This window comes from Microcebus murinus, chromosome 4 (genome assembly GCF_040939455.1).
Source record: "Microcebus murinus isolate Inina chromosome 4, M.murinus_Inina_mat1.0, whole genome shotgun sequence".
NCBI lineage: Eukaryota > Metazoa > Chordata > Mammalia > Primates > Cheirogaleidae > Microcebus > Microcebus murinus.
In genome coordinates, this window is record NC_134107.1 from 9,156,408 (window position 1) to 9,179,994 (window position 23,587).

Sequence of the window (23,587 nt, forward strand, 5' to 3'; positions counted from 1 at the left end):
GTGCTCAGCTTCACTAATCACAAGGGAAATGCAAATCAAAACCACGGTGAGATATTGTCTCACCCTGGTTGAAGTGGCTATTACTGAAAAGACAAAAAATAGCAATGGCTGTGAAGATGCGGAGAGAAGGGAACTCTCACTCGCCGTTGGCGGGAATGTAAATTTGTGCAGCGGTCGCAGAAAACAGTCATGGAGGTTCCTCAAGAACTAGAAATGGAGCAACTGGATGAGCCAGCAGTCCCCGGCCCCCGCTGGGTACATACCCAAGAGAGATGGAATCAGCGTGTGGGAGAGACGCCCGCGCCCCCCATATATTGGGGCATATTCCCAGCAGCCAAGACGTGGAATCCACCCGAGCGCCCGCCGGCAGATGGGTGGACACAGGGAATGTGCACATCTGTAGGATACAATGCTGTTCAGACATGAAAAAGAGCGAAATCCCGTCATTCGCAGTAACGTGGGCGGAACCGGAGGGAATCCCGTGAAGGGAGCCCAGCCAGGCACAGACAGACAGACACCGGGAGTCCTCAAGTTGCTCTCGTAGAAGCAGAGAGCTGAGTGGTGGCCGCCAGGGGCTGGGGCAGGGCCTCGGGGAGAGGGTGGTTAGCGGGTACAAGGCTGCAGTCGGGTCGGAGGAGGTTCTGGTCTTCCGGGGCACAGTATGGTGACCAGAGTTGACAGTGATTCAAAACAGCTAGAAGAGAAGAACTGGAACGTTCCCTCCCAACACACAGAGAAGGTGAATGGCTGAGGCCATGGATATCCCAGTTACTCTGACTTAATCACCACACATCGTGTACATGTATGGAAGCATCACATGTACCGTAAACATGTACATGTATTATGTGTGAACTAAAGATGAAGAGACAATGTCCCCGCAAAATTCACGTCCACCCAGAGCCTCAGAGGATGGCCTGGTTTGGAAAAAGGGTCTTTGCAGATGTGATCAAGTGGCGATGAGGTCCCTCTGGAGCAGGGTGGCCCTGATCTGGTGGAGACACAGAGACACGTGGGGTGAAGGCCCCGTGGCCGAGGGAGGGCCCCCGGCAGCTGCCAGGGCTGGGGGCGGGAGGCGTCTCTCGCAGAGCCGCCCGAGGACACCAGCCTGGCTGACCCCTTGATTTTGGACTTCTGAGCTCCGGAACTGGGGGAGAGCACGCTTCTGCGGTTCTAAGCCACCTGCCGCACCTGGTTACGGCGGCCCCAGGACGGCAACCCCAGATGTCATACTAACTTGCCCGTATCCCAACATAGGTGTGACACAGAAATAAATTCTTTCTTTCTTTTTTAAATGGAAGAAGGAACTGAAGTGTTCATCTGCGGCGACAAGCCTGGCGTCCTTCCGACACGCACCTCCCGGGCCAGGGCCTGGCTGGGGGAGGCGGGCGGGGTCTGAGCGCAGGGAGCTCTCGGCTGTGCGGGGCGGAGGTTGCCGGGAGAGACAGCCCTGGCGTGAGAATCGGGGGTCCCGTTCCGGCTCTGCCATTTCCTGGCCGTGTCACCTCCAGAGCCCGTGTGACCCCTGCGAGCCGCGTCACCTGCTAGCCGGGCCCCGCTCCGGAGGGCGCGGGTGAGGCAGTGAGGACGTGTGTATGATCCCGGGGTGCAGCGCGGGAGCCGGGGGTTCGTAGAGCTCAGCCTCTGGCGGGGCCTTGACCACGGGCAGATCTACCACCTGCTCCGGCATCGTAAAGAAGGACATTCCTGCCTTCTGGAATTTTCTACCCACATTTCAAAAGAGCTGAGCCCTCCTTCCGTCAGCGTGGGTCTGATGAACGTCCTGCGCCGGCATTTGTCGAGCTTGGGGTCCCTGTCAGCTCTTGTCCTCGTGCCAGCTCAACGTTGTGCTTGTTCTAAACGGAGTCCCAGGAGGCCCTGCCTGTGCCACCCTCACGCCCCTTCCCTCCGTGCACCGAGGCCCCCGGCCTGCCGGCAGTGGGGACTGGGCAGGCAGCTGGGCAAAGAGTGAGCCCCTGGCACGAGCTGGGCGAGGCCCCCGGCACTGTCTGAGCTGCCCAGGGGCAGCCTAGAAATGTGCCCAGACTGGGATATCTCGATGGGCCGCTGCACCTCAGCTCGGCTGCCTGGCCTTTCAGGGGAGGCCTGGCCAGTCTCAGGGCCACCGAGCATCCAGGCGGTGGGCCGTCACATGTTTCCGAGAGCAGCCCTGGGCTGGCTGCCACACGGCACGCTGGCTGCGTGCCAGGCCTGGGCATCGCCGCCTCCACTGGGCTGCTTGGAGAGGCCGGGCACGGCAGGACTGCGACCCACACCTCCCCCAGCAGGAAGCCGGGGCACAGAGAGGCTGGGAGCCTTGCCGGTGGGTGGCACAGCCAGGATGGAAGCCCAGGGAAGCCGGGTGGGAGGCTGGGGAGGTGACGGGCCGGGAGGGAGGGTGCCGCTTTGCTGCCCAGGTGCTGCGACCTGCGGGTGGAGCGCGTGCCAGGCGCGCTCCTGCCTCTAGGTGGGGCATGCTGCACGTGTGCTCCGGCTCCGGCTCGGCTCCCGCACCAGCGGGGCATTCCCGGCTGCAGCGCTGAGCTCTGGGGTTTTCTGGCTCCCAGAACAGTGGGTGGGAACCGAGGTGGGGTGCAGGGCCCTGCAGCCAGCCCAGGAAGGGACCCACCCCCGACTGGCGCCCCTTCTTCGGATGCCTCTGCCACGCAGTGGGGTGCAAGGGGGTCTCTCGGGGCAGTCTCCCCTCGCCCCTTCTCTGGGGCTGGAACCCCTCGGACAGGCCTGAGACAGTCATGAGCCCCCCACCCTGTCCTCTCCCCTCAAACCCCGTGGGGACCCCTCATCCCTGCGGGGCCCTTGGGTTGCTCTCAGGAGGGAGCCACAGGGAGGTGTTTGCACTTGCGGGTGTGTCGGGCAGCCACGTGCTGGGGTCTGGGGGTGACCTTGGGCCAGATGAGGCTGGGCGCTTCCCGAGGGCGGGGCGTCGGGGTGCAGCCTGTGCCGCCCCTCGTTCCTGCTCCGCCCTGGGCCCTTCTCTACTCCGAGGTAGTCTCCGGAAAGTGAGTGGTGTTTGCTGGCCCGTGAGACCCGGCTCCCTCCGCATTCTGTCCCTGTCCTCATCTTGGGCCATGCAGCCCCTCCTCTCGCCCCCAGGCCTGATCCCTCCCTCTGAAAAGTGGGGGGAGGAGGCACTGGCTTGGTGACCCCCAAGGCCCCCCAGCACAGCCTCAGTGGCCCGGGCGGAAGTCCTGAGGCTGGGTAGCTGGGGGTGACTTGGCTCCTCCAGGCCTCAGTTGGCCCATCTGCAGAATGGAGAGAACACAGGGCCCCCTGCGTGCCTTAGCCCGTTCAGCACCGTGTCTGCACATGCTTCTCCTCCTCCTCCAGCTTTGTCCCTGTCCTGATGAGGACGGAGATTGGGGGGGGTGTTAGCGAGCCAATTAGCACGCAGGAAAGGTGGCCCTTTTCACAGTGTGATGGCCCTTGGCAAAGGTACACCGTTGTGCAACCTGCACTGCAGCGAGGGATGGAACAGCCCCATGCCCCACAGCCCCCTGACGCTGCCCCTCTGTCGTCAACACCTCCCTCCCCGCACCCAGCCAATAAACACCTGGCTTCCACCCCTATGGCTTTACCTGTTCCAAGGTGCGGTGTGAATGGAGTCCTGCAGGAGGCAGCTCCGCCACTTAGCTCGCTGACACCCACTCGCGTTGCCGTGCGTATCTGCAGCTGACGTTGCAGAGCGTTTCGGGAGCGCTGGGCTGTATGCATGCACCACAGTTTGCTCTTCCGTCTACCGGCGATGGACAGTGGAGTTGTTTCCGGTTTTGGCCACTATGAATAAAGCTGCTCTCAACATTTGTACCGGGTTTTTTGTGTGCATGTGTTTCGTTTCTCTTGGGTACATGCTAGAGGTGGGATTATCGCTGGATTGCATGTTAAGTATATATTTAACTTTATAAGAAACTGTCAAACTCTTTTCCAACGTGGCTGCACTATTTTACCTTCCCAGCAGCAATGAATGAGAATTGCAGTTGCTCTGCGTGCTTGCCTGCACTTGGTCGTGTCGATTTTTAAATTTTAGCCACTTTAATAGATAGTGGTTTTAATCTGCATTTCCTGCTGTCTAATGATGCTGAGCATGTTTTCATTTGACATCAGTTTTCTTCTTGGGCGAAATGTCCAAATTTTGCTCATTGTTTGCCTTGCTATTGAGTTGTAAGTGTTCTTTCTATATTCTGGGGATAGGATATTTATAATCTACATATTTGGGAAGTATTTTCTCCCAGGCTGTGGCTTGTCTTCTCGTTTTATTGGCAGAGTCTTTTGAGGAGGAGTTTGGGTTTGGACGAGACTGACTCATAATTCTTTCTTTTACGGCCGGTGCTTTTGATCCTGTCTAAGAGTTTCTCCTCTGTTTTCTGCCACGTGTGCGGTTGCGGGTTTTGCATGTGGGTCTGTGATCCGTTCTCGGTTGCCTTTGCTGTGAGCTCCGTTTTGTCTGCGGCACCCTGCAGTGCCCACCTCCGTCCGAGGCCACCAGCGGCTGGCCGGGCTGTTCCCGCCACGGCCGCCTTTGTCCGCTGTCGGCTGGGGCTGCCTGCGACCATCGGATGTGGAGCCCACACGGGTAGGGGCCCCGTGTGTGTGGCCGGGACGCGTCTGAGGAGCGGGGAGGGCAGCCCGGCTCGAGGGAGTGAGATGCTGGTGGGACGGGCGAGGGTGGAAGGGGCAGACCGTCCGGGGAGGGGGGATGGACAGCCAGGTGCAGAGCTCTGGGCTTGGTCCCGTGGGCCCGGGTGGGGGCACAGTGCTGAGAGGCCGCACGGACCTGTGCTTCCCTCCGGCTACCCTGCCTGGGGGAGCAGGGCCACTAAGCCGTGGGGGCTTTGGGGCGTTACGGAGTCTCTCTGAGCCTCAGTTTTGTCGTCTGCAGAATGGGCAGGACAGCAGTGCCGTGCTAGGTTGCTGGGGGCATTCGGGGGGGTCGTGTGAGTAAGGTGCTGTGCTCACAGGGGTCCTGACAAATGGAACGTGCTCAGGCTGAGTCTTGAGGGCTCGGAGGTGTGCGGGGGTGGCACGAGGGGGTGGCCTGGCGTGGTTCCTGTGCGTGGCGTTTTGGGGAGATTAATGTGGCCAGGGTAGGAAAGCAGGAGGCGGGGAGGGAAGAGCCCCCGGCTGGGAGCCTGGGCCGCCAGCACGTGGGAAGGGGGAGGAGTTGGGCGTGCCTGGTGGTCCTTTAAAAAGCAGCGGCATGGCCAGGCGCGGTGGCTCACGCCTGTAATCCTAGCACTCTGGGAGGCCGAGGCAGGAGGATTGCTCGAGGTCAGGAGTTCAAAACCAGCCTGAGCAAGAGCGAGACCCCGTCTCTACTATAAATAGAAAGAAATTAATTGGCCAACTAATATATATAGAAAAAATCAGCCGGGCATGGTGGCGCATGCCTGTAGTCCTAGCTACTCGGGAGGCTGAGGCAGGAGGATCACTTGAGCCCAGGAGATTGAGGTTGCTGTGAGCTAGGCTGACGCCATGGCACTCACTGTAGCCTGGGCAACAAAGTGAGACTCTGTCTCAAAAAAAAGCAGGGGCAGCGATGGCAGCTCTGCCCTTGGGTGGCGTCTCTGGACAAGCCCACGCCCAGGGCGCGGGACTGTGCCGGGCGGCAGCCCGCGTCATGGTGTCGGGGAGGCATCACGGTTGGGGTGCGAGGTGCCCGAACAAGGGGGGCTCCCGCTGGTCCTGCCAGCCCCCCCAATGGGACCCCGAGCCTGAGCCTTTGTCTGTGCTCACCCAGCACATCCTCTGATGGGGGCGGCTGGGGCCGCCGCTCTGCCCTCCCCTCCCCCACCTGCTGCGGGCGCCTCCAGCTCCTCCAGCTCTTTTTGGGGTGCAGTGGCACCCCGATTCCCACAGGCCCTGGGACCCCCGGCCCCTCCTCCTTGATGCCGCCGCCCTGGTGCACCAGGGGCATCTATAGGGTGGGGCAGGCGCAGTGTCCGAAGGGGCCATCCCGGGGCCGTGTTGGAAGCCAGACGTTTGCTGGGCAGGAAACATCATCGGAGCCGGGCTGCCCTTTGGAGAGTTATCTTAATCCCTGGTTGCTTTTTCTCACCCTCCTAGCTCCCCTCCTGCCCCTGAGACAAACCGCAGTGTCCCAAAGAGCCGGAAGTGCTCCAGGCCCCGTAGACTGCCCTCGGGACCGACGGGGCCTGTTTCCTGCCGGGTGGAGGAGCGTCTTCGTGGCCCTGTGCCGCGTGGCCTGGCCGGGAGCCCCCGCTGTGCCGGCCCAGCCACGGAAGGGGCGTGGCTGCGCCGGTCTCCTGGGAAACGTTAGACGCGGCCTGCGGGCTCAGCTGAAGCAACGGGCCGAGGCCCCGGGGGAGGGTGTGGGAGACGGGCTGGGGCCGGGCGGGCGGCGGGTGGGCAGAGAGGGGGCAGAAATCCCTCCCAGCAGCCGTCCGTCCGCCCTGGCAGTGCCGGACTTCTAAGCGAAAGTGCCAGAAGCCAGTGGTTCCGGGAAGGAGCTTGGAGACCCCTCACGTGGATTCGGACCCCCGCTCTGGGGCACTGGGTTCAAGTTCCTGAACTTCCGCTTGATGCAGTTTGTTAAAGGAAATACCTGCCGTGTGGGAATGCTGGTGGGACCATGGCAAAGTGCTGCGTGCTGAGACCACGCTGCAGCCTGCCGGCCCGGTCTGGTCTCCCTCTCCCTTCCTACCTTCCTCAGGGAACCCTGGAGGCAGCCGTGCTAGAAATGTGCCTGGGTAGGGTTCCCGACCCTCCAGCTGCCTTGGAATCAGGGCCATGTGACACTGTTCCGTCTAAAGGAAGGGAAGTAAGTGGAAATCTGCTGAGGATGGCCTGGTAAGGTTTTGCTTTCCCGATACAGGCATTGTTGCCTCCTTCTCGGCTCTTTCCTTCATCCTGGAGCCTAGGTTAAGGGCTGGAGGTGCAGCAGCCATATTGGGCCCATGAGGATGAAACTACAAACTCAGGGATGCTGGGGTCAGAGGTGCTTAGACATTGAAGGGGTCAGGCAGATGCTGCCCAATGCTTTTTATCAGAGAAAACTAAACCTCATGGGTTATTCTATGTATGGGGTTTCGGAAGCCTCTTAAGTGAGGCATACAATATTTGCCGTATAATAGATGCTCAATAAAAGCAAAAGCACTCTTTCCCTTTTGCATCTGCCATCCAGAGGCAGAAAGTCACTTGCAGTCACATGTCCAGTAAGGGGGCCACTGGTTCTCAAACCCAGCACCCTGGGTGTTTAGGTCAGTCTACTTTCCAACATTGCCTGGCCTGAAACAGGGCCTGGGTTCCAGAGTCCGGGTTCTGGGACTGGGAGGGTACAAACGTGGGCTCCACGCAGATGCTGAGCCTCGGGGGAGAAGGAGGCTTGGCCCTGCCCTCGGGGAACCTACAGTCAGTTGGTGGAGACGTTGACAAGGGCAGACACAAAGAAAATGCAGCCGATCCCGGTTATTCATGATGGTTACGTCCCGTCCAGTCACGGCAAGCCCTGCGTGAGGGACCGTGGTCTCACCACAATACAGGGTTCGGTTCCTACGAGCCTCTGGCTACGACGTTTTTGTCAACTGATCACAACATGCTTCATACGAGACCAGGGCCTACATCACGGGGGTTCGATCGGTTACAGGTCGCTACGCTCCAAGGAAAATCGCTGCATTGCCCCTTGAGGAAGGGCGCTGATCGGAGGGGCCTTGTCTCTGGCACTGTGTGGTCTTCCTAACCAGTGGATACGGGAAGAAAACACAGAAGTTGCAGCTGCCTTCCACCTGGCCCGGGCTGCGTAGCCACGTCCCTCTCCAGGCTCAGAGTAATTTAAAGTTCCAACAGCTTCTGGATGGAATTGTTTTATCTCCCAGACGCCACTGGAACGAGCCCATCCCAGACTGTGGCTGGAAGCATAACTTGATGCCATCACCTTGGAGAGCAAGGGAGCATCTTTTCCTGAAGTTGAAACTGTGCGCTCCCTTCCACCGAGCCCACGCACCCACAGGCATGTCCCCAAGGGAAAACCTCAGCCTGCGCCTGTGTCCGCGCATGTTTGGTTGAGTCTACACTTCCAGGCGGGCATTTCGCTGCAGGCCCTGGGAGATGTGGCTCCACTGTGTGCGGCGTCCCCGCCGCTGTTGAGAAGTCAGCCGTGGGCCTGGTTTGCCGCCCTGGCTGCTTGTAAGCTGCTCTCTCCGGCGATAGCCCTTCTCGGCGTTCTGCGATCTGGCATCTTGCAACCACGGGCCAAGCCAGCAGCCGAAATTGTTCACGGCCGTCCCTGTGTTCTCAGTGGTGCGCAAAGATCGTGCCGCAAGCCCTCTGGTCACAGTCCCCAGCGTCTGTGTTTCTCTTCCTGTCCCAAAGCGGACACCCCCATGTAACAGCGTCCCGTTACCGTAGTAACAAAGGCTTTCTCCTCGCTCCTGCCGGCCGGGGCTCCTCGAGGCCCTGCATGGGGTGGCACGCCCCCCGCCTCTCGGGAGCCGTAAGCAGTCAGCTCTTCTTTCTAGGCAGTTGGCTCCGTGTCCATCGTCTGAACACGCCTGATTAGAATAAAACGCCAGGCACACTTAAAAACATGTTTTTTTGGGGGGGATTGCGTACCTTGGCTGTGATGTCCCAGGCAGGCATGGCTTGTCATCCGCCCTGCGTTGCGTTCTCTGGGATGCCTGACCCCGAGGGTCAATGTCGGCCACGGGCTCTGAGAATCTCTCAGCCTTTGTCCTACTTTGTCCGGCTCTGTCTTCTCCTTCTGGAGCTCCCGGGGCCAGACTTTGCACCCCTCTCCCTGTCCGCGTGCCTCCTGGCAGCTGCCCTGGGCTTCTCCTGTCTCTCCGCGCCCCGTCCGGGACCACGGCCCTTCCTGTTCCCTAGTGCGCTCTTCAGCCCTGGCCGATCCTCTGTCAATGTTAATCGGTATATTTTTCGTTTCTGGAAGTTATATTTAGCTCTTTCCGAAATCCGCTGGGTCACTTTATAACCTTTTTGCTCTCTATTTACATAATCTTTTAAATATTTTCTTTCGATCCTTTAATCATACTTATTTTGTGTTATAGTCTGATCATTTTGGTAGGTCTTTTTGGGTCTGATTCTGCTTTTTGTTGTTTCTGCTGACGGCCAGAACCCTAGAGGTTAGCCATGCTACCTACCCTCTCCAGCTGAGCAGTGCCGGTTTAGGGCATGTTCTGAGCGACGTGCCGATTCTCTTGCCTTCAGTCGCACTGTGTGACGTGGCCCGGCGGTCTCACCCGCACGGTTCCTGTTTAGCGCTGCACTGTACGCGCTGTGTTTAGTTATTTCAAGTGACAATTAGGGATGCAAACTTGGGTTCCACGTCCACCAGGTGTGGGCGAGCAAAGCAAGAGCTCAGGGCAGGTGGTTAGAGTATGGTCCGTGCTCAGCTGAGTCCCCATGCAAAAGCAGACGGTGACAACTTTACTCCTGTCTCCTCCTTTCCCCAGAATCTGGCAATTAATTCTAATATCCACTAGAAGCTCTGACTTGACTCGGAATTATCGAGGCATAATGAGCACATGCCTCGGAGCTACAGACTTGTGATTCCAGGCGTGCCGTGTCTTGGAGGGGCTCCAGCCACCTGTGGCTGCACGCAGGCCAGCGGAGAGGGCGCAAACGTCTCCCACCGGAACGGCAGTGTCCGTTCGCGACGATGCCCTGTTCTCAGCGTCAGGTCCCGGGATGCAGAGATGCCTAGTCGCAGGAGGGCGCAGCCGCTGGGCGAGGCTAAGTCTCGGTGAGGGGACACGTGACTCCCATCCCGGCGGCCCTCAGCAGCCCAGGGGTGTCTCCCCGCCATGGTGCATGTCCTCACGTGGGTCGGCGCCTGCTCACGGAGGAGGGGACAGGACGTGGCAGACATGCCCTGGCTCTTCGCGCTTCTGCCAGCAAGTGACACGTGTACTTCCTCTCTCACTTGATTGGCCAAAGCGAGTCACATGTCCACTCCCGACAGGTGCGGGACGGAGAGGCCCCGTAGGGCGGGGAAACCAGGACGTGGATGACCTTTGGAGTCCCGGTTCCCGAAAGACGGTGGAGTGTCCGTGGCCTCGGGCAATAGGTGCATCCCACCTCTCTGAGTCTCGGTTTCTCATCTTTAAGATGGGAACAAAGGTCCCGGCGCGGCCTTCCTCACGGCTCTCTCTGCGCCGCGAGCGAGGCGATGGGTGCTGAGGCCTGTGCGGGCCGCCGGGTGCCGTGGGGATGGGGGTGTTTATTCTTGCCATAGTTATAGATAGCTCAGCAGTGTTCGTGGTGGACCAGAGAAATGTAAAGTGACATCCGTGTGCGTGCGTGCATGCGTGTGTGCCCACGCGAGCATGTGCGTGTGCCAGGGCTAGAGGCGGGGACGGGCCACAGGTGCCCGGCTTCCTGCCCACCTGGGGCCGTGTGGGTGCCCCAGCCTCAGCTGGCTGGGCAGCCTTGGTCGCCTGCCCGGGAGCCCACCCTGCAACTGCCGGGCCCTTTCGAGTCCCTCTCTCGGGGGTCTGGGGCCAGGTGGGCAGACTGTGGGTGCCGGGCGTCTGTACGGGCGAGACAGACTGAGGCTGAGGGTGCGGCCAGCTCGGGGCAGGCCGAGCGGAGCAGGAGGGGAGTGCGCCGAGAGGAAGGGAAGGCGGGAGAGTCGGACAGAGACCCGGCGCCCAGGGGGCTGTGTGGCCTCAGAGGGGGAGGTGGCCGCTGCGCTTCCCGGTGGGGTTCCGGCTCCCCTTCCACGCCAGCCCCTCCAGGGAGGCGCCTGAGCCAGCCCGCAGCCTCCTGCTCCTGGCAAGCGAGCACCGTCACCCACCGACAGCGGCCACCGCGGGAGGGGGCGTCTGAACACGTCCCAGGGTGACAGCGGAGTCTCCTTGTGGCACACGCTTGGTGACAACGGGGTGTCCCCGCTGCTTGCCCTCCTGTTTTATTTAGAAATGGAGAGGGAGAATCCAGGCCTGGGAAGCCACAGCGATTCCCCCCCAACCCCCACTTGGTGCATTTCTTTTATTTATTTATTTATTTTATTTAGTGCCATTAGACCATCCCCTTTATATATAATTTCTGGGGAAAATCCCTATTTTGTTATTTCTTCAGCATCTTTACGTTGGGTCTCAGAGCAACGGACGGCCCCACCCCTCCCTTCCAGCCCCTCTCGGTACTCCCGCTGCAAATGCCTCCGTGCTGCAGAGCAGATCCCTCCCCTGCCGCCACCCCCTCTCTGGGGACAAAGAAGGGCCCCATCCTCTCCCTGAGGCCTTGGGGCAAACCAGATACATCATGGAGGCCCAAGAGGGGACCCATCAAAGGTGCCTGCTTCCAGCCGGCACAAACCTCTGCCTATTAACTCTTTCAAAGAGCATTTGTTGGCGTGTGAAAGCCGTCTGGGTTCATTGATTAAAAAAAAAAAAAAGTATTGTCTTTAGCGCTGCTGAATGTATTAATGAGTTGTAAGGGGAGGACGGTTGGTATTTGCAAAGGGCTGCAGCTACCTTTCACCTACTTGTTGCCTTAAAAGATAAGATGATGTTGGGAGAGAGAGCTCTGGGGCACCCCCGCCAGAACACACTTCATTTACGACCCAGGCAGGATGTCGCTCTTCCTAAAGCCCCAAAGAGTTAAGCCTTCGCCGTGGTCCCTGCCGGCCTTGCCCCCCTTCCGTATTCTAATGCGAGGCCCGCTTATTCAGAGGACTGCGGGCATATGCCTCTGGGGCCGCGGGACAGCCCGCCCCGCACCCGCGACTGCGTAGTGTCTCTGCTGAGATGTCCCTAAAATCACGGTTTTGGGGACGCTCAGGCTCAGCGGGACTGTGAGCCTATCCCACGGCTCTAAGCGTTTGCAGCCAGCCCGCTGAGTGGGGTCCACGCTGTCTCTTCCCATCCAGGGACTCAGCCCGAGGTGAGAAAAACGAGGGAGGCGATTAAGAATTCTGACAAGGTAGGCTGAATAAATTGTGTTTTCTTTGTGAGCCTTAATCCGGTGTTGTATTGGCTTCTTGGACATGGCTAATTTATTTGGAATTTCATTCTGTTCCTGACAGCGTCCTTGACTAGCTGTTTGATCACCCCGAGCAAAGTTACATACCAGCTTTCAAGCGCGGGACGGCCGCGGCGTCATTTTTCTCAAGTGCGTGCGCGGCGGCTTTGTGCCCGCGGCGGGGGCGCCGGCCGCGCCGGCCCTTGTTAGGCAGAGCAGCCGCCGCGCGGGGGTCCCCCTCAATGAGGGAGCCCTCCACTCCCGCCTGCTCGCCCCACTGCTCCCGGTTTTAATCTGCTTTTGTGGCGCAGGAAGAAAGAAAATTAATTTTCGCCCGTCTGCGAGGAGGGAGCGTCTCGGTGGAAACCCGGTTTGAAATGCAAGTGCCGTCGATTCCGGGCGCCGGGCGCTGACATGCCGTGCTCTGGGGGCAGGAGACGGCCACAGACCTTCCCGGGGGGTTCACCCGGGGTCCCCATCGCCCCGGCGGTGTCCCACCGTCCCGAGCGCCACCTTGGCAGGAGCGGGGGCTGGTGCTGGTGGCTCTCTCACAGCCCACGTTTGCACGGTGTCTGCCTTTCTCTTTTGTATGTCTTGCTTTTGCAAGAAGAAAAAAGGAAAAGCTAATGATGCTCAACAAGACCTCGGCGTTGCTGAGAATATCCTGCTTTGAGCGCAGTCGCAGCCGGTGGTGTGACAATGTTGGCAGAATCCGGTCTAATGAGAATGTGCGCTTCCTTTAATTCGGCCTCCTGACCCCGGCGCGGGCGGCACGTTCCTCTGGGGCCTTCCGGGTGCCTGGATGCCCCGGGGACGTGGCGAGCCCCCGGGGTGAGGGTCTCGGCCCCGTCCGCTGGGTCTTGCGAAGTCCAGCTACGCCCTGTGGCTCTCGAGCAGGGCCTGTCCCCGCAGAGCTCTCTCATGCACGGCCCCGTCGTTCCCCTTCCACCCCCGGAGCGCCCGCCCCAGTGACGCCTTCACAGAGTCCAGCTCGCGGAACGGGCTCCTCGGGCCCTCCCGAGTGCCACCCGCGTGAGGGCCGGTCCTGGCTGGGGACCAGGCTCTGGTGGTGAGAGCCGGTGCCTGCTTGTAGCTTCCATGCACTCCCACGGCCCTCATCCGTGGGAGGGTTTCATCTGCCAAGCCTTTCCTTAGGGGACAGTGAGCAAGGACGTGCCGCTAGTCACCGCTGCAGGGCTTGGACATTTGGGCGTAGGAAGACGCCTTGGCTGTCCGAGGTCCTGGAGACAATGAGCACCCCCCGATCCACCTCAGAGCCCCGGGCTGGGAGCCTGCCCCGCTCGCCCCCTGGGCCGTGCAAACCCGGAGTCCCCACGTCCCAGTTACGAGGTGGCGTGCCCGGGAGACCCGGCAGGTGGGAGGGCAGGATGCAGCGGGATCCAACCGGGAAGGGGGCGACTTCAGGTGCACCCCACGTCCTGGGCGACCTTGAGGGGATTCTGGGGCTGTGTGGCCTTCCGGTTTGCCCCAGCCCAAGGCTGGGATGCCCCGTCTCATCGCCCCACGGCCTGTCTCTGGCTACTGCTGTGTGCAGAGGAGGAAGACTCCACATGCTTCTGCTCCGTGTGCGCTGGGCGGCCCCTAGCCCAGGACGTCCCTGGGGAAGAGTCGAAGCAGAAGCTCGTGGCAGCTACAGGGCACAGGAGCCGGCAAAGGGGTCCGAGGGACCGGGGCGGGGCATGGGTGTGTCCCCAACCCACCGTTGCTGCTGACCGTGGGAGACTTTGGGAGTCGCCTCCCCGAGAATGGGAGCATCATGGTGCCCTGCCACGGAGCGCCGCGGGGTGAATGGGCGGTGCGAGCTGGTTGCCGGGCTGTCCACTGTGCTTCTATCACTTTCGTCCTTTCCGCCCATGGGCACCGGCCTCCTATCCATCTCCCGTCCCTGCGCCTGCATGGACCTCGTCCTTGGCGACTCCCAGAGCGCAGGATGTCTGAGTGGGAAGGGGCCGGCCCTCCTTGGCTGCGGTGAGTCACTTGTGTGTGGGTGCCACGTGACCAGGGACGTGGTTGACTTTGCGTGTCTGATTGTGTGCTTGGCAAACACAGAGAGTTTTGTCCAAGGCCGCCGAGTCCCCACCTGCCCAGGTTGGGGGGAGGGCCCTGCCTGGGGTGGCCTGAGCTGGCAGCGGGGCTCGGGCAGCAGCCAGGTGCCTCGGCCTGGGCTGGCGGCCCCCGCTTCCCAAGGACAGCTGGCCCGGAGACGTGGACCCCTCAGGTAAGCGAGATGCCTGCGGGGCAACCAGCCTCCCCTCCTTCCCCGAGTGCACGGCTGCCCCCGCCCCCGGGACCCCCGCCCCAGGTGCCGGTGGGTTTGTCCAGGAATTAGATGGGACTTTCCTGACTTTCTGGAAGCCCTTATCGAGCAAATGCTCTAACCGATGAGCGCCTCTACCACGGTCTCCTGATGTCTCAATTCTCACGTATGTTTGAAGTGACCTTCACGCCTCGGTGCACGGACACTAAGCCCAGAGCTGAGCGTTCCCTAGAGTGGCATTCAGCAGCAGCACGGGGGGGCCTGGTGGCTCGCTGTGGACAGAGGCACACCCAGAGCTAAGCAGGACGAGGCACGCTTTCAAGGTGTCCTTTGTCAGCCCAGGTGAGGCATGAGCGTGGGGCGGTGCAGGTGAGAGCTAGGCAGTGACTGGCAGGGGGTGTCGCCGTCAGGAAAGCCTGGAGCCAGCCCCGTGTCCTCGCCCACTTCCCCCCGTAGGGTGGCTCCCTGTCCTGGCCTTCGCAGCTGCTCCTTACTCGGACTCCTCCGGAAAGGCTTTGCAGGGAGGACGCCCGACCTGCAGGTAAGGAGGAAGTCCAGGGACTGGCCGCCGGTGTCCGGAGGCTGGCCCAGGGCCCCGAGCCCTGGAAGGGTCCCCGTTGCTTTCTCTGCAGCTCAGGTTGGGCCGTTTTGGGTGAGAACACGGTCGGGCTGCCGGGACCCAGTGGCCAGAGACTTCTGTCCTGCGGAGCCCACTGAGGTCCGTGTGGCCCTGTGACGTGGGGTGCGGTTGGGAGGTGCGGGCTGTCTGCCTGTTCACCCCGGAAAACTCGGCAGCGAGAGGCCAGAGCTAGAGTCGGGGGGCAGAGCCTTAGAGGTGTGTGTGTGTGCGCGCGTGTGCCTACGCGTGTGCACGTGTGTGCGTGGCAGGCAGAGACGGCTGGGCCGGCGCTGTGACCTCAGAGCAGGTGCAGAGGCATTTCCTAGGGCCCCGTCTGAGCAGGGGCAGGGCCAGCATCCCTGGGCCCGGCCCTCCCTCAACCCTTCAAACAGGCCTTATTTGCCTCACTTTCCAGCGAGGAGCCCGAGGCCCGAGAGGTTGAGCAACTTGCCCAAGGTCACCCAGCAAGTGCGAGGAGGGTGTGCGGGGACCCTGCGGGGCATCCTGTCCACTCTGGGCCCTGGGTCCCACCTGCGGCCTCCTTGTCGGGGCTGGTGGGGCCCAGGGAGCTGGAGGAGGTGCTAGGGCCCACCGGCCCCCTCCGCGGAGCCCAGCGCCTCCCCCGCTCGCCGGGGCTGTCCCTGGCCCGGAGTGGGGCTCTGGGCGGTGTGTGCGGCCCATGTGCTAATTGAGCCGTGTTTGGGGTCGCCTGTGGGCTCGGGGCTGACTGTTCTCATTTGCTCCCCCTCCGTCCCTTTTCATCTGCACAGCCGCCCCCGCCCTCCCCCGCGCCCCGCCGCCCGCCCGGGGCCTGCTGCTGCTGCGAAGACCGCCGGGCCGGCCGCGCCGGCCTCCAGAAGTGATAGCTAATTGGGGAGAGAAAGGGCCCGATTGTCTGGCGGGCCGGAAGAGCCGCATGGGCCGCTGAAAGCCGGAGGAGGCGGCCGCAGGCCCAGCAGCTGCCGCAGGGGATGTTTGCAGATTACGTCAGCGCTGGCGAGCAGGGGGCTTGGGGACGGCGCGGGGGGCGGGCTCCCGGCGGCCTCCCGCCCCCCAGGCCTCTGGACAATGCTGTCATTGTTGGCACAGAGAGTGGTTAATGCTGCATGAATGGAGCACGGGCCTCTTGACCAAGGAGGCCGCTGGCCGTCCCCGATCTGTCCTCTCACACGGCAGGGAGGCCCGGGCTGCAGGCTGACGGAGGGCTGGCCGGCCGGGGGCCGGGGAGAGCGCGTCCGTCCTTAGGCCACTGGCCCGACTCGGCGTCCCGCACGGCAGCCCCTTGGCGGCTGCGGCCCGGGCTGCGGCCCGACCACATCCTCCGCCATGGCCTCCTGGCCGGCGGGCGGCACGGGCCCCGACGCGCTCCTGGTCCTGCTGGTCCTCGTCCTGCTGGCACGATTCCTTCTGTGGTCCTGCCTCGGCACCTACCTCGACTACAGGCTGGCGCGGCGGCAGCAGCCCCGGAAACCCAAGGAGGACTAGGTGTCGGGGAAGCGGCCTGCACCTCGCTGTCCCGAGGCCGAGCCGGCAGGGGCTGGTGGCAGGGGCGGGAGCAGGGCAGGCCTGTGACCCCGCGTCCCCCCACGGGGCGGGAGAGATGGGCTCAGAGGGACCAGGATGGACGGTGCCTGCCCAGGCTGAGCAGGGCTGTCCTGCGAGCTGGCCGCCCACGTGGGGGACTGGAGGGGCCCCACTGCTGGCCCGTCACCAGGGGCTGGGGCTCCCGTCGAAGCGAGCCACCCCGAGGGAGGGTCTGGCTTTGCGCCTTCCTCTGCCTCTGACTCCACGAGGCTCTCTGCAGGAAGAGGCCGCGTGGGCCCAGAGGGGTGGGGTGGAGGAGCCACGAGGACAGACGTGACTGATGCATCACGAGCCACCAAAGGCCACGCCCTGTCTCTGCTCCCCTCTGTCAGTGCCCGCCTCCCGAGGGACCGGAGAAGCGCGGGCAGCTGTGTTGGCTCCCCGAGCAGACCCTGGGGAGGCCCTCAGGACAGACTTGTGAGACGGAGCTCAAGTCCCGCTCTGGCCGACCCTCCGCCAGCCCTCCACCAGTCTGAACCTCAGTTTCCCCATCTCTAAAATGGGCCCAATAGTCCCTGCCTCCCTCGCTCAGCGGGTTGTCCTGAGGGGCAGGTAAGGGTGAGGTGAGACAGCCCCCTGCAACCTGCCAACACCTGGGCAGGGGGAGCAGAGTTTGGTGGAGAAGCCACCAGTGCCCCGGCCACCTCCCGTCACTCTACCTTCCGGCTTAACGAGCAGCACGTGGAAGCCAGTGGGTCCCACCCTGCAGGCAGATTCGAATCACCTGGGGAGATTCAGCCAACACTGACCTCCAGGCTCCAGCCTGCATGTCCTTCCTGCTGGGACCCTTCCAGCAGCGTCTGGGCCACAGCGGGGGTCGGTGACCTCACCTGGGACCCCGAGATGGAAAGAATGACTTGTGGCAGCTGCAAGGAGAAGCATCGGCCCAGACGTGGTCCCTGGGCGCTGTGGCTTCGTGGCACGGCAGTGAGTCGCTCCCCGGAAGACCGTGCGTGGCAGCAGGAGGGACGCTGCCTGGGGACGTCCGAGTCCTCTGGACACAAAGCTCTCGGAGCTGGGGGTTCCTGTGCGTCCCCAAAGGATTGGGGGTCTTGGTGGCAGTTCAGGGGGCTGGAGCCGCTGACCTGGGCAAGGGGACACGAGGGGTGGGTGTGGAGTCACCACCTCGCAGCATCCCTGCTGCATGGACCAGAGGTGACAGCTGGGGACAGTCGTGGTTTCTGTGGCACCGATAAGCTCACCTGTGCCGGGAAGACCTTCCCTTGCTCCTGTAGCACCTGCCGAGGTCGGGTCTTGAGTTCAAGAGAGCTGCGAAGGCCGGGGAGCAGCGGACCTGTGGGGACTGGCCGTCCGCAGAGTCTCGACAGAGGGGTGGCGTCAGGGACCAGCTGACGGTGACCCGGATGGGGCTCCTTCTCGCCGACTGTCAGGACGGTCTGTCTGCACAGGTGCCGGGCCCCGAGCCGGGTTCGACGTGTCCTCTGGCGGTCGTGTTGGCCAGTGCAGAGCAGAGCTCAAGTCACGTCCTTCTCCAAGGACAGTCGCCAGCGTGTCCAGGGCTCTGCCCCAGCACTCTCGCCTGGCCACAGGGTGGGCGGGAGCTGCGTTCCTACTGCTCTCCGGGGAAAATATTGCCCGCTTAAAAAAAACTATCATGCATGATTTTGTTGATCTCTGTAAGGAAGAAAAACCACATTTGCTGTTGTGAACATGAAGGAGCACGGGTGGCCACCTGCTCTGTCTGCCTGCACTGTCCTGGCTTTCAAGCCAGAGTCCCATGTCCTGGGAGACCCCTGGGTCCTGGGCAAACGTGTCACCCAGGCGGGAAGTCAGGCGTTCCCATGACATGCTAAGGTCTTGCCAGCGTGCAGCTGCACGTGACCCTCTCGTCCACATGGGCGTGGGGACGGCACCTCCGCACACACCTGGGGCCAGCCCTGGGCCAGTGAGCCCGGGTCCGGGGATCCTGTGGGGGAGCCGGTGGGGGGACACACCCGTCTACTGGGGTCGCCCGGCAGGGAGGCTAGACGAAGCCCCAGGCAGCTCCGTGGGAACACGGCGCCTAGAAAGACGGCAGAAGATGGGATTCTGCCACCCTTGTTTGTCTCCCAACTTCACTTCAATTGGCCACTCGTTTCTTTTTTTTCTTAAGCCAGTTTACGTTCATTTCTGTTGCTGGCAAATTCTGACGACTGCAGGCCGTCTGCATCTGTCCGTGTGTCGGCATCTCCAGCCTGTGACACGGCGCCCGGCCCAGGACAGGCACTTGGCATGCGGCCGGATGAGCCGGACGGAGGATGTGCCCTGGCTGGACATCGGGACAGGGGACAGCAGGCATCGGCTCCCTTCGGCCACGAGCGACAGACATGTAGACAAACGGTGATTGAAGGAGAGAGGCTTGTGTCCCCGTTTCATTTTTCTTTTTTCACGTAGCGAGGAGTGTGGCATCCGGTATTCCCCGGCCGCAGCGTGGCAGGTTCCTGACATCGTCCAGGCCTCAGGCCTTTCTGACCTGCCGTGGTTTGTATGTAGCTTTGGTCTTTATGGCTACAAGAAGGCTGCTGCTACTCCAGGCAGCGAATGTGAGTTCCAGGCAGGAAGAGAAAGGAGAGGGTGGTAGAGACAGAAAGCGATGCTCTCAGAAACACTTAGTTTTCCACCTTGCAAGCCAGAATGAAGCCACATGACGTCCCTAGATGCCCAGGAGGCTGGAGAATGGCAATTGTCAGCTGGGCTCGTTGCCACCCTGAGGGACGTCAGGTTTCTGTTGTAAAGGCAGGCAGGCGGAATGGCGATGGGGCAAGCAACGGGTGGTCTCTATCACTGGCTCCTTGGCTATTCTTTGCCATTGTGGTCTTTACCCTGGACACTGTTTTGGGCATTTGAGTGTCTGTAGTGGCACCTCTTATGGCCTTCAGGGATAGCAGCTGTGCCAGGCTATCTTTGGCCACTTCGACCTGGAGTCAGAGGCTGGAGCTTTCCATGGCCCCCACGGCCCTGGGTATTCCAACGAGGAAGCCTAGGGCTGAGAGAGACACTCCTTCTTAGACGCACGGCATGCCCCTCTGCTCAGGGCCGGCAGTGACACACACAAACTGCAGCGCATGGAAGGTGGACAGTGAGCAGGTGATGGGCGAACCAGTGGCGGTGATGGGCAGCAGATGCATTACTGGGTAGTGCTGAGGCTGGACTGCGTCCCCCCAAGCCCCGCACTGTGGATGACTGTGTTGGAGACAGGGCCTTTACAGACGCATTAACACCTGCGAGCCGAGGAGAGGGGCCCAGGAGGAAACAGCCCTGCCAACACCGTGACCTTGGACTTCTAACCTCCAGCACTGTGAGCAAATAAATGTTTGCTGTTTAAGCCCCCCAGTCTGCGGTGCTTGTCACGGCAGCCTGGGCTGACTAAGACGGAAGGATAGATGCGGCCATTTAACCCGGCAAACATCCACTGAGCGCTTACAACACGCCAGGCATGAGGGCTACCACGTTGAACAGGACAAAGCACCAGCCTTCAGGTAGCTTGTCACCTATGGGATAAGACACACCTAGAAGCAGGTATTACACCTGCACTAGACACATGTGGCTACTGAGCAGTAAAAATGTGGCCATTGCAAATTGACATACGGTGTGAATATGAAATACACAGTAATTATCGAAGCCTTGGTACAGAAAAGCAATGTAAAATATCATTAATGATGATTTTATGTTGATTATGCCTTGAAATGATATTCTGGACACATTGGATTAAATAAAATATCTAGTTTAATTTCATCTGTTTCTTTTAATGGGTTTTAATGTGACTTCTAGAAAATTTTAAATTATATATGCAGCTCGTATTATTTTTATACTGGACCATGATAATGTAGTAAAAGGGCAGTGAGGGGTGGGTGGATGCATGATGTGTTACAGGAACACAGAAGGAAGCTTCCGGGAGGAGAATCTTAAGTGATAATATCTAGACTGCAAATCAGAACCCACGAGGTGCAGCTAAAGTAATTCTTGAAGGAAAATTCATAGCCTTATATGCTTATATTAACAAATAAGAAAGAATGAAAACAGACAAGTTAAGCTTATGACTCAATAAATCTAGAAAACAATAGAACAATAGAATAAAGCTAAGGAAACAGAAGGAAGAAATAAAGATAAGAATGATTTCGGTGATGTCCTCTTGTCTGTGTTAGGGTGAGGTAGTCATGAGTGCCGTTGACGAGATACATTATGGGCACGAGACTCCCACAGAGTGGGGAAATGAATAAGAAAGGAAATGACTAAGAAAGGAAAGGAAATGAATGTATTAAAAAGTGATAGAATTAACAAATGTATCAAAGTGCTGGGTTTTTTAGGGGGAAAAACAGAAAAGGACATCATTAGTTAATTCTATCATGAAAAAAGAAGAAAGTACACATGAAAGTAAAAGTATATGGGGAAAAAAAACAGCCATAGAGACATAACAAGGGGAATAACCGCAGGAAACTGGCTCTGGTATACGTAAATGATTTTGAGACTTTGAAAACACAGAAAACATAATTCATAAAAAATGACTCCTAAGAGATGTCAAGTCTAAACAAATTGATCACCTTAAAAAAATAGGAAGTTGTCAAAGTCTACCTTTTGTAAAGAAAAGAATAAAAGGCACCACGGCCCCGAATGTTTTCTAGGAGGACCCTGCTACACTGAACACGAACAGTAATTCACCACTATTTAAACTTCTGGAGATCATGAAGGAAGGGAAGTTTCTAAATTCTTTTTATGTAAGAAGCATATCATTGATACCAAAAATCCATCAGCGATAGCATGGGAAGAGAAAGCATACCTGTGTTACTCACGAATATTGATGCAAAAATATTAAATCTCTGAATTAAGCAGCGCATTAGAGAAATGAATCATCACAACCAAGTGGAGTGGATTCCAGAATCCACGGTTAAAGATTCGAAAGTCAAGTAGCGGGCTGGGCGCGGTGGCTCACAACTGTAATCCCAGCACTCTGGGAGGCCGGTGTACTTGGAAGGGTTGCTTGAGGCCAAGAGTTTGAGACCCGGTCATTATAACAATAAATTAAGTAATTAAAAAAACTTATTTGTCATTGAAAATCAATTAGAAAATAGGAAGAAATTAGTAGTATGAACACTGGGAAGGAGAAATCATTATTTACAGAGAGAGAGAGATCATTTTCTTGGAAAGTGGAAGATAATCAACAAAAGGCAATCGGAAATGAGAGTGGCGTGTAGTTAAGGGGGTGGGTCCCAATCACTACATAGAAACCATCCACACAGCAGTCTACTGAGAGAGGTGACGGCACGAAAGACCCCGTTTATAAGAACAACAGCAGAGAACAAGACGTGGCTGGCTGTGCCACCACATTTTGGGGGTGGTGATGGAGGGGTGCTTCCGTATAGGGTGGCTCTCTGCCCTGGGGCTGAGGGATCGACTGGGATGGAGGGGTTCCCTGGAGCAGGGGACCTTCAGTGCTGAAAGGGGGGCGGTCTTGGGCACCCTGGGAAGGTTGACCACCCTTTTTTAGGCCCTTCTGTGTAGCAACGGATTAACCCGACCCAGGGAGAGGGCTGGCCTTTGCCCCCGGCTCCTGTCTCTTCCCGCGGCTGATTTCACTCCGTGCGCTTTCACCGACATAAACCGTAACTGTGACCGTGACAGCGTTCGGTGACTTCCGAGTCCTTCTAACGAGCTATTGAAACTGAGAATGAACTTGGGGACTGTCCCAAGCGAGGTGATCTTGGGGACTGTTCCCAGTGCTGGGTCTTGCCTGAGTACTGCAGAAGGGCGCTGGGAAAGCGGGTCTGGCCTGGCCACCTGGTCCCCTCCCCAGCATGGGCTATGGTGCCAGCTTCTTGCGTCTCGTCCAGAGCTGGCTTCTGAGCAGGCACAAACATCCTCTCCCACTGCCCCATCTCCCCACAATTGGTGGCATGTTATGCGTCCTGTTCTTAGTGTCCCGTGTCAATTTTTTTGTGGATTTTCTGGGTCTCATATAGTGAGCATGTGCTGTTTGGGAGAAGAAATGAAGAAGCAAGTAGCTGATCCACGCCACACGGTGCAGCCAGCAGGCGCGGGGCTGCTGTCCCCTTCTGTCGTGGGGTGCGGGGGTCTCAGCGAGCAGGGGCGGGGGCTGGGGGGTGTAAAGGCAAGTCAGTCCCTGTCCCCATCCCTGGGCACCCATCCCAGCAGGAAGACTTCCTTTTCCCGCCCCCCCACAAAAAGGGTGCACAGCCTGGGAAAGCGCTGGTCCCCCTGGGCCGCAGACCGTCCTGGCTCTTCCCCCGGGAGAGGGTGAGAGAGGAAGGTCACAGCAGGCAGGTGCGATGGCGGCGTGCAGGCGGCCCGTGGCTGTGGCCGGCCTGCGTGGGGGAGGACAGCAAGGCGGCGGACTCCACCGAGCCTCCTCTTCCGGGCGGGACAGGACATCGGCCATCCTCTGCTGCGGCCACCTCTTCCGAGGGTGCGTCCCGGCCTGGGGAGACCATTACTCGGGAGGGGCGGGCGGTGGGGAGCGACTGCCTCCAGCTCAGCCCCGCGGCCCCCTGCGGGCCTGCCCTCCTGCAGGGCCTCCGGGAGCCAGCCCGGAGCAGCCTCGGAGCCTCGGAGCCTCGTGGTGGAGATGAGTCACTGGCTCTAAAAATAGAAAGAGTTAAGTCACGAAATGGTCTATTTCCTTTTTAAGCCAGATGCGCTGCCTAGGGAAGCCCAGCAGCTGTGCAGGGGCCGGGGCTGGGGCCTGCCTGCGGCCACACGGGGTCGTCCCCGCCATCACTCCCCCGCGGGGGTCAGCTCCTGCCCAGTGGCCACACGGGGTCATCCCCTCATCTCTCCCCCTGCGGGGGTCAGCTCCTGCCCGGTGGCCACACGGGGTCGTCCCCGAGATCACTCCCCCTGCAGGGGTCAGCTCCTGCCCGGTGGCCACACGGGGTTGTCCCCGAGATCACTCCCCTGCAGGGGTCAGCTCCTGCCCGGTGGCCACACGGGGTTGTCCCTGCAATCACTCCCCCTGCAGGGGTCAGCTCCTGCCCGGTGGCCACACGGGGTTGTCCCTGCAATCACTCCCCTGCAGGGGTCAGCTCCTGCCTGGTGGCCACACGGGGTCGTCCCCGAGATCACTCCCCCTGTGGGGGTCAGCTCCTGCCCGGTGGCCACACGGGGTCATCCCCACCATCACTCCCCTGCAGGGGTCAGCTCCT

At 59.9% G+C, this 23,587-nt stretch overlaps 1 protein-coding gene across 1 annotated transcript; it reads left to right on the top strand.

Annotated features, from left to right (window-relative positions):
- The first annotated feature begins 16,172 nt into the window (after positions 1–16,172).
- Positions 16,173–20,143, top strand: SMIM38 (small integral membrane protein 38). The gene has a single exon (XM_076001249.1). The coding sequence runs from the start codon at positions 16,173–16,175 to the stop codon at positions 16,329–16,331; it is 159 nt and encodes a 52-aa protein (XP_075857364.1). The 3' UTR covers positions 16,332–20,143.
- The last annotated feature ends 3,444 nt before the right edge of the window (positions 20,144–23,587 follow it).

Bases quoted from the DNA above. Each gene is read 5' to 3' on its own strand.
- SMIM38 (XM_076001249.1), top strand. From the start codon at position 16,173: ATGGCCTCCTGGCCGGCGGGCGGCACGGGCCCCGACGCGCTCCTGGTC.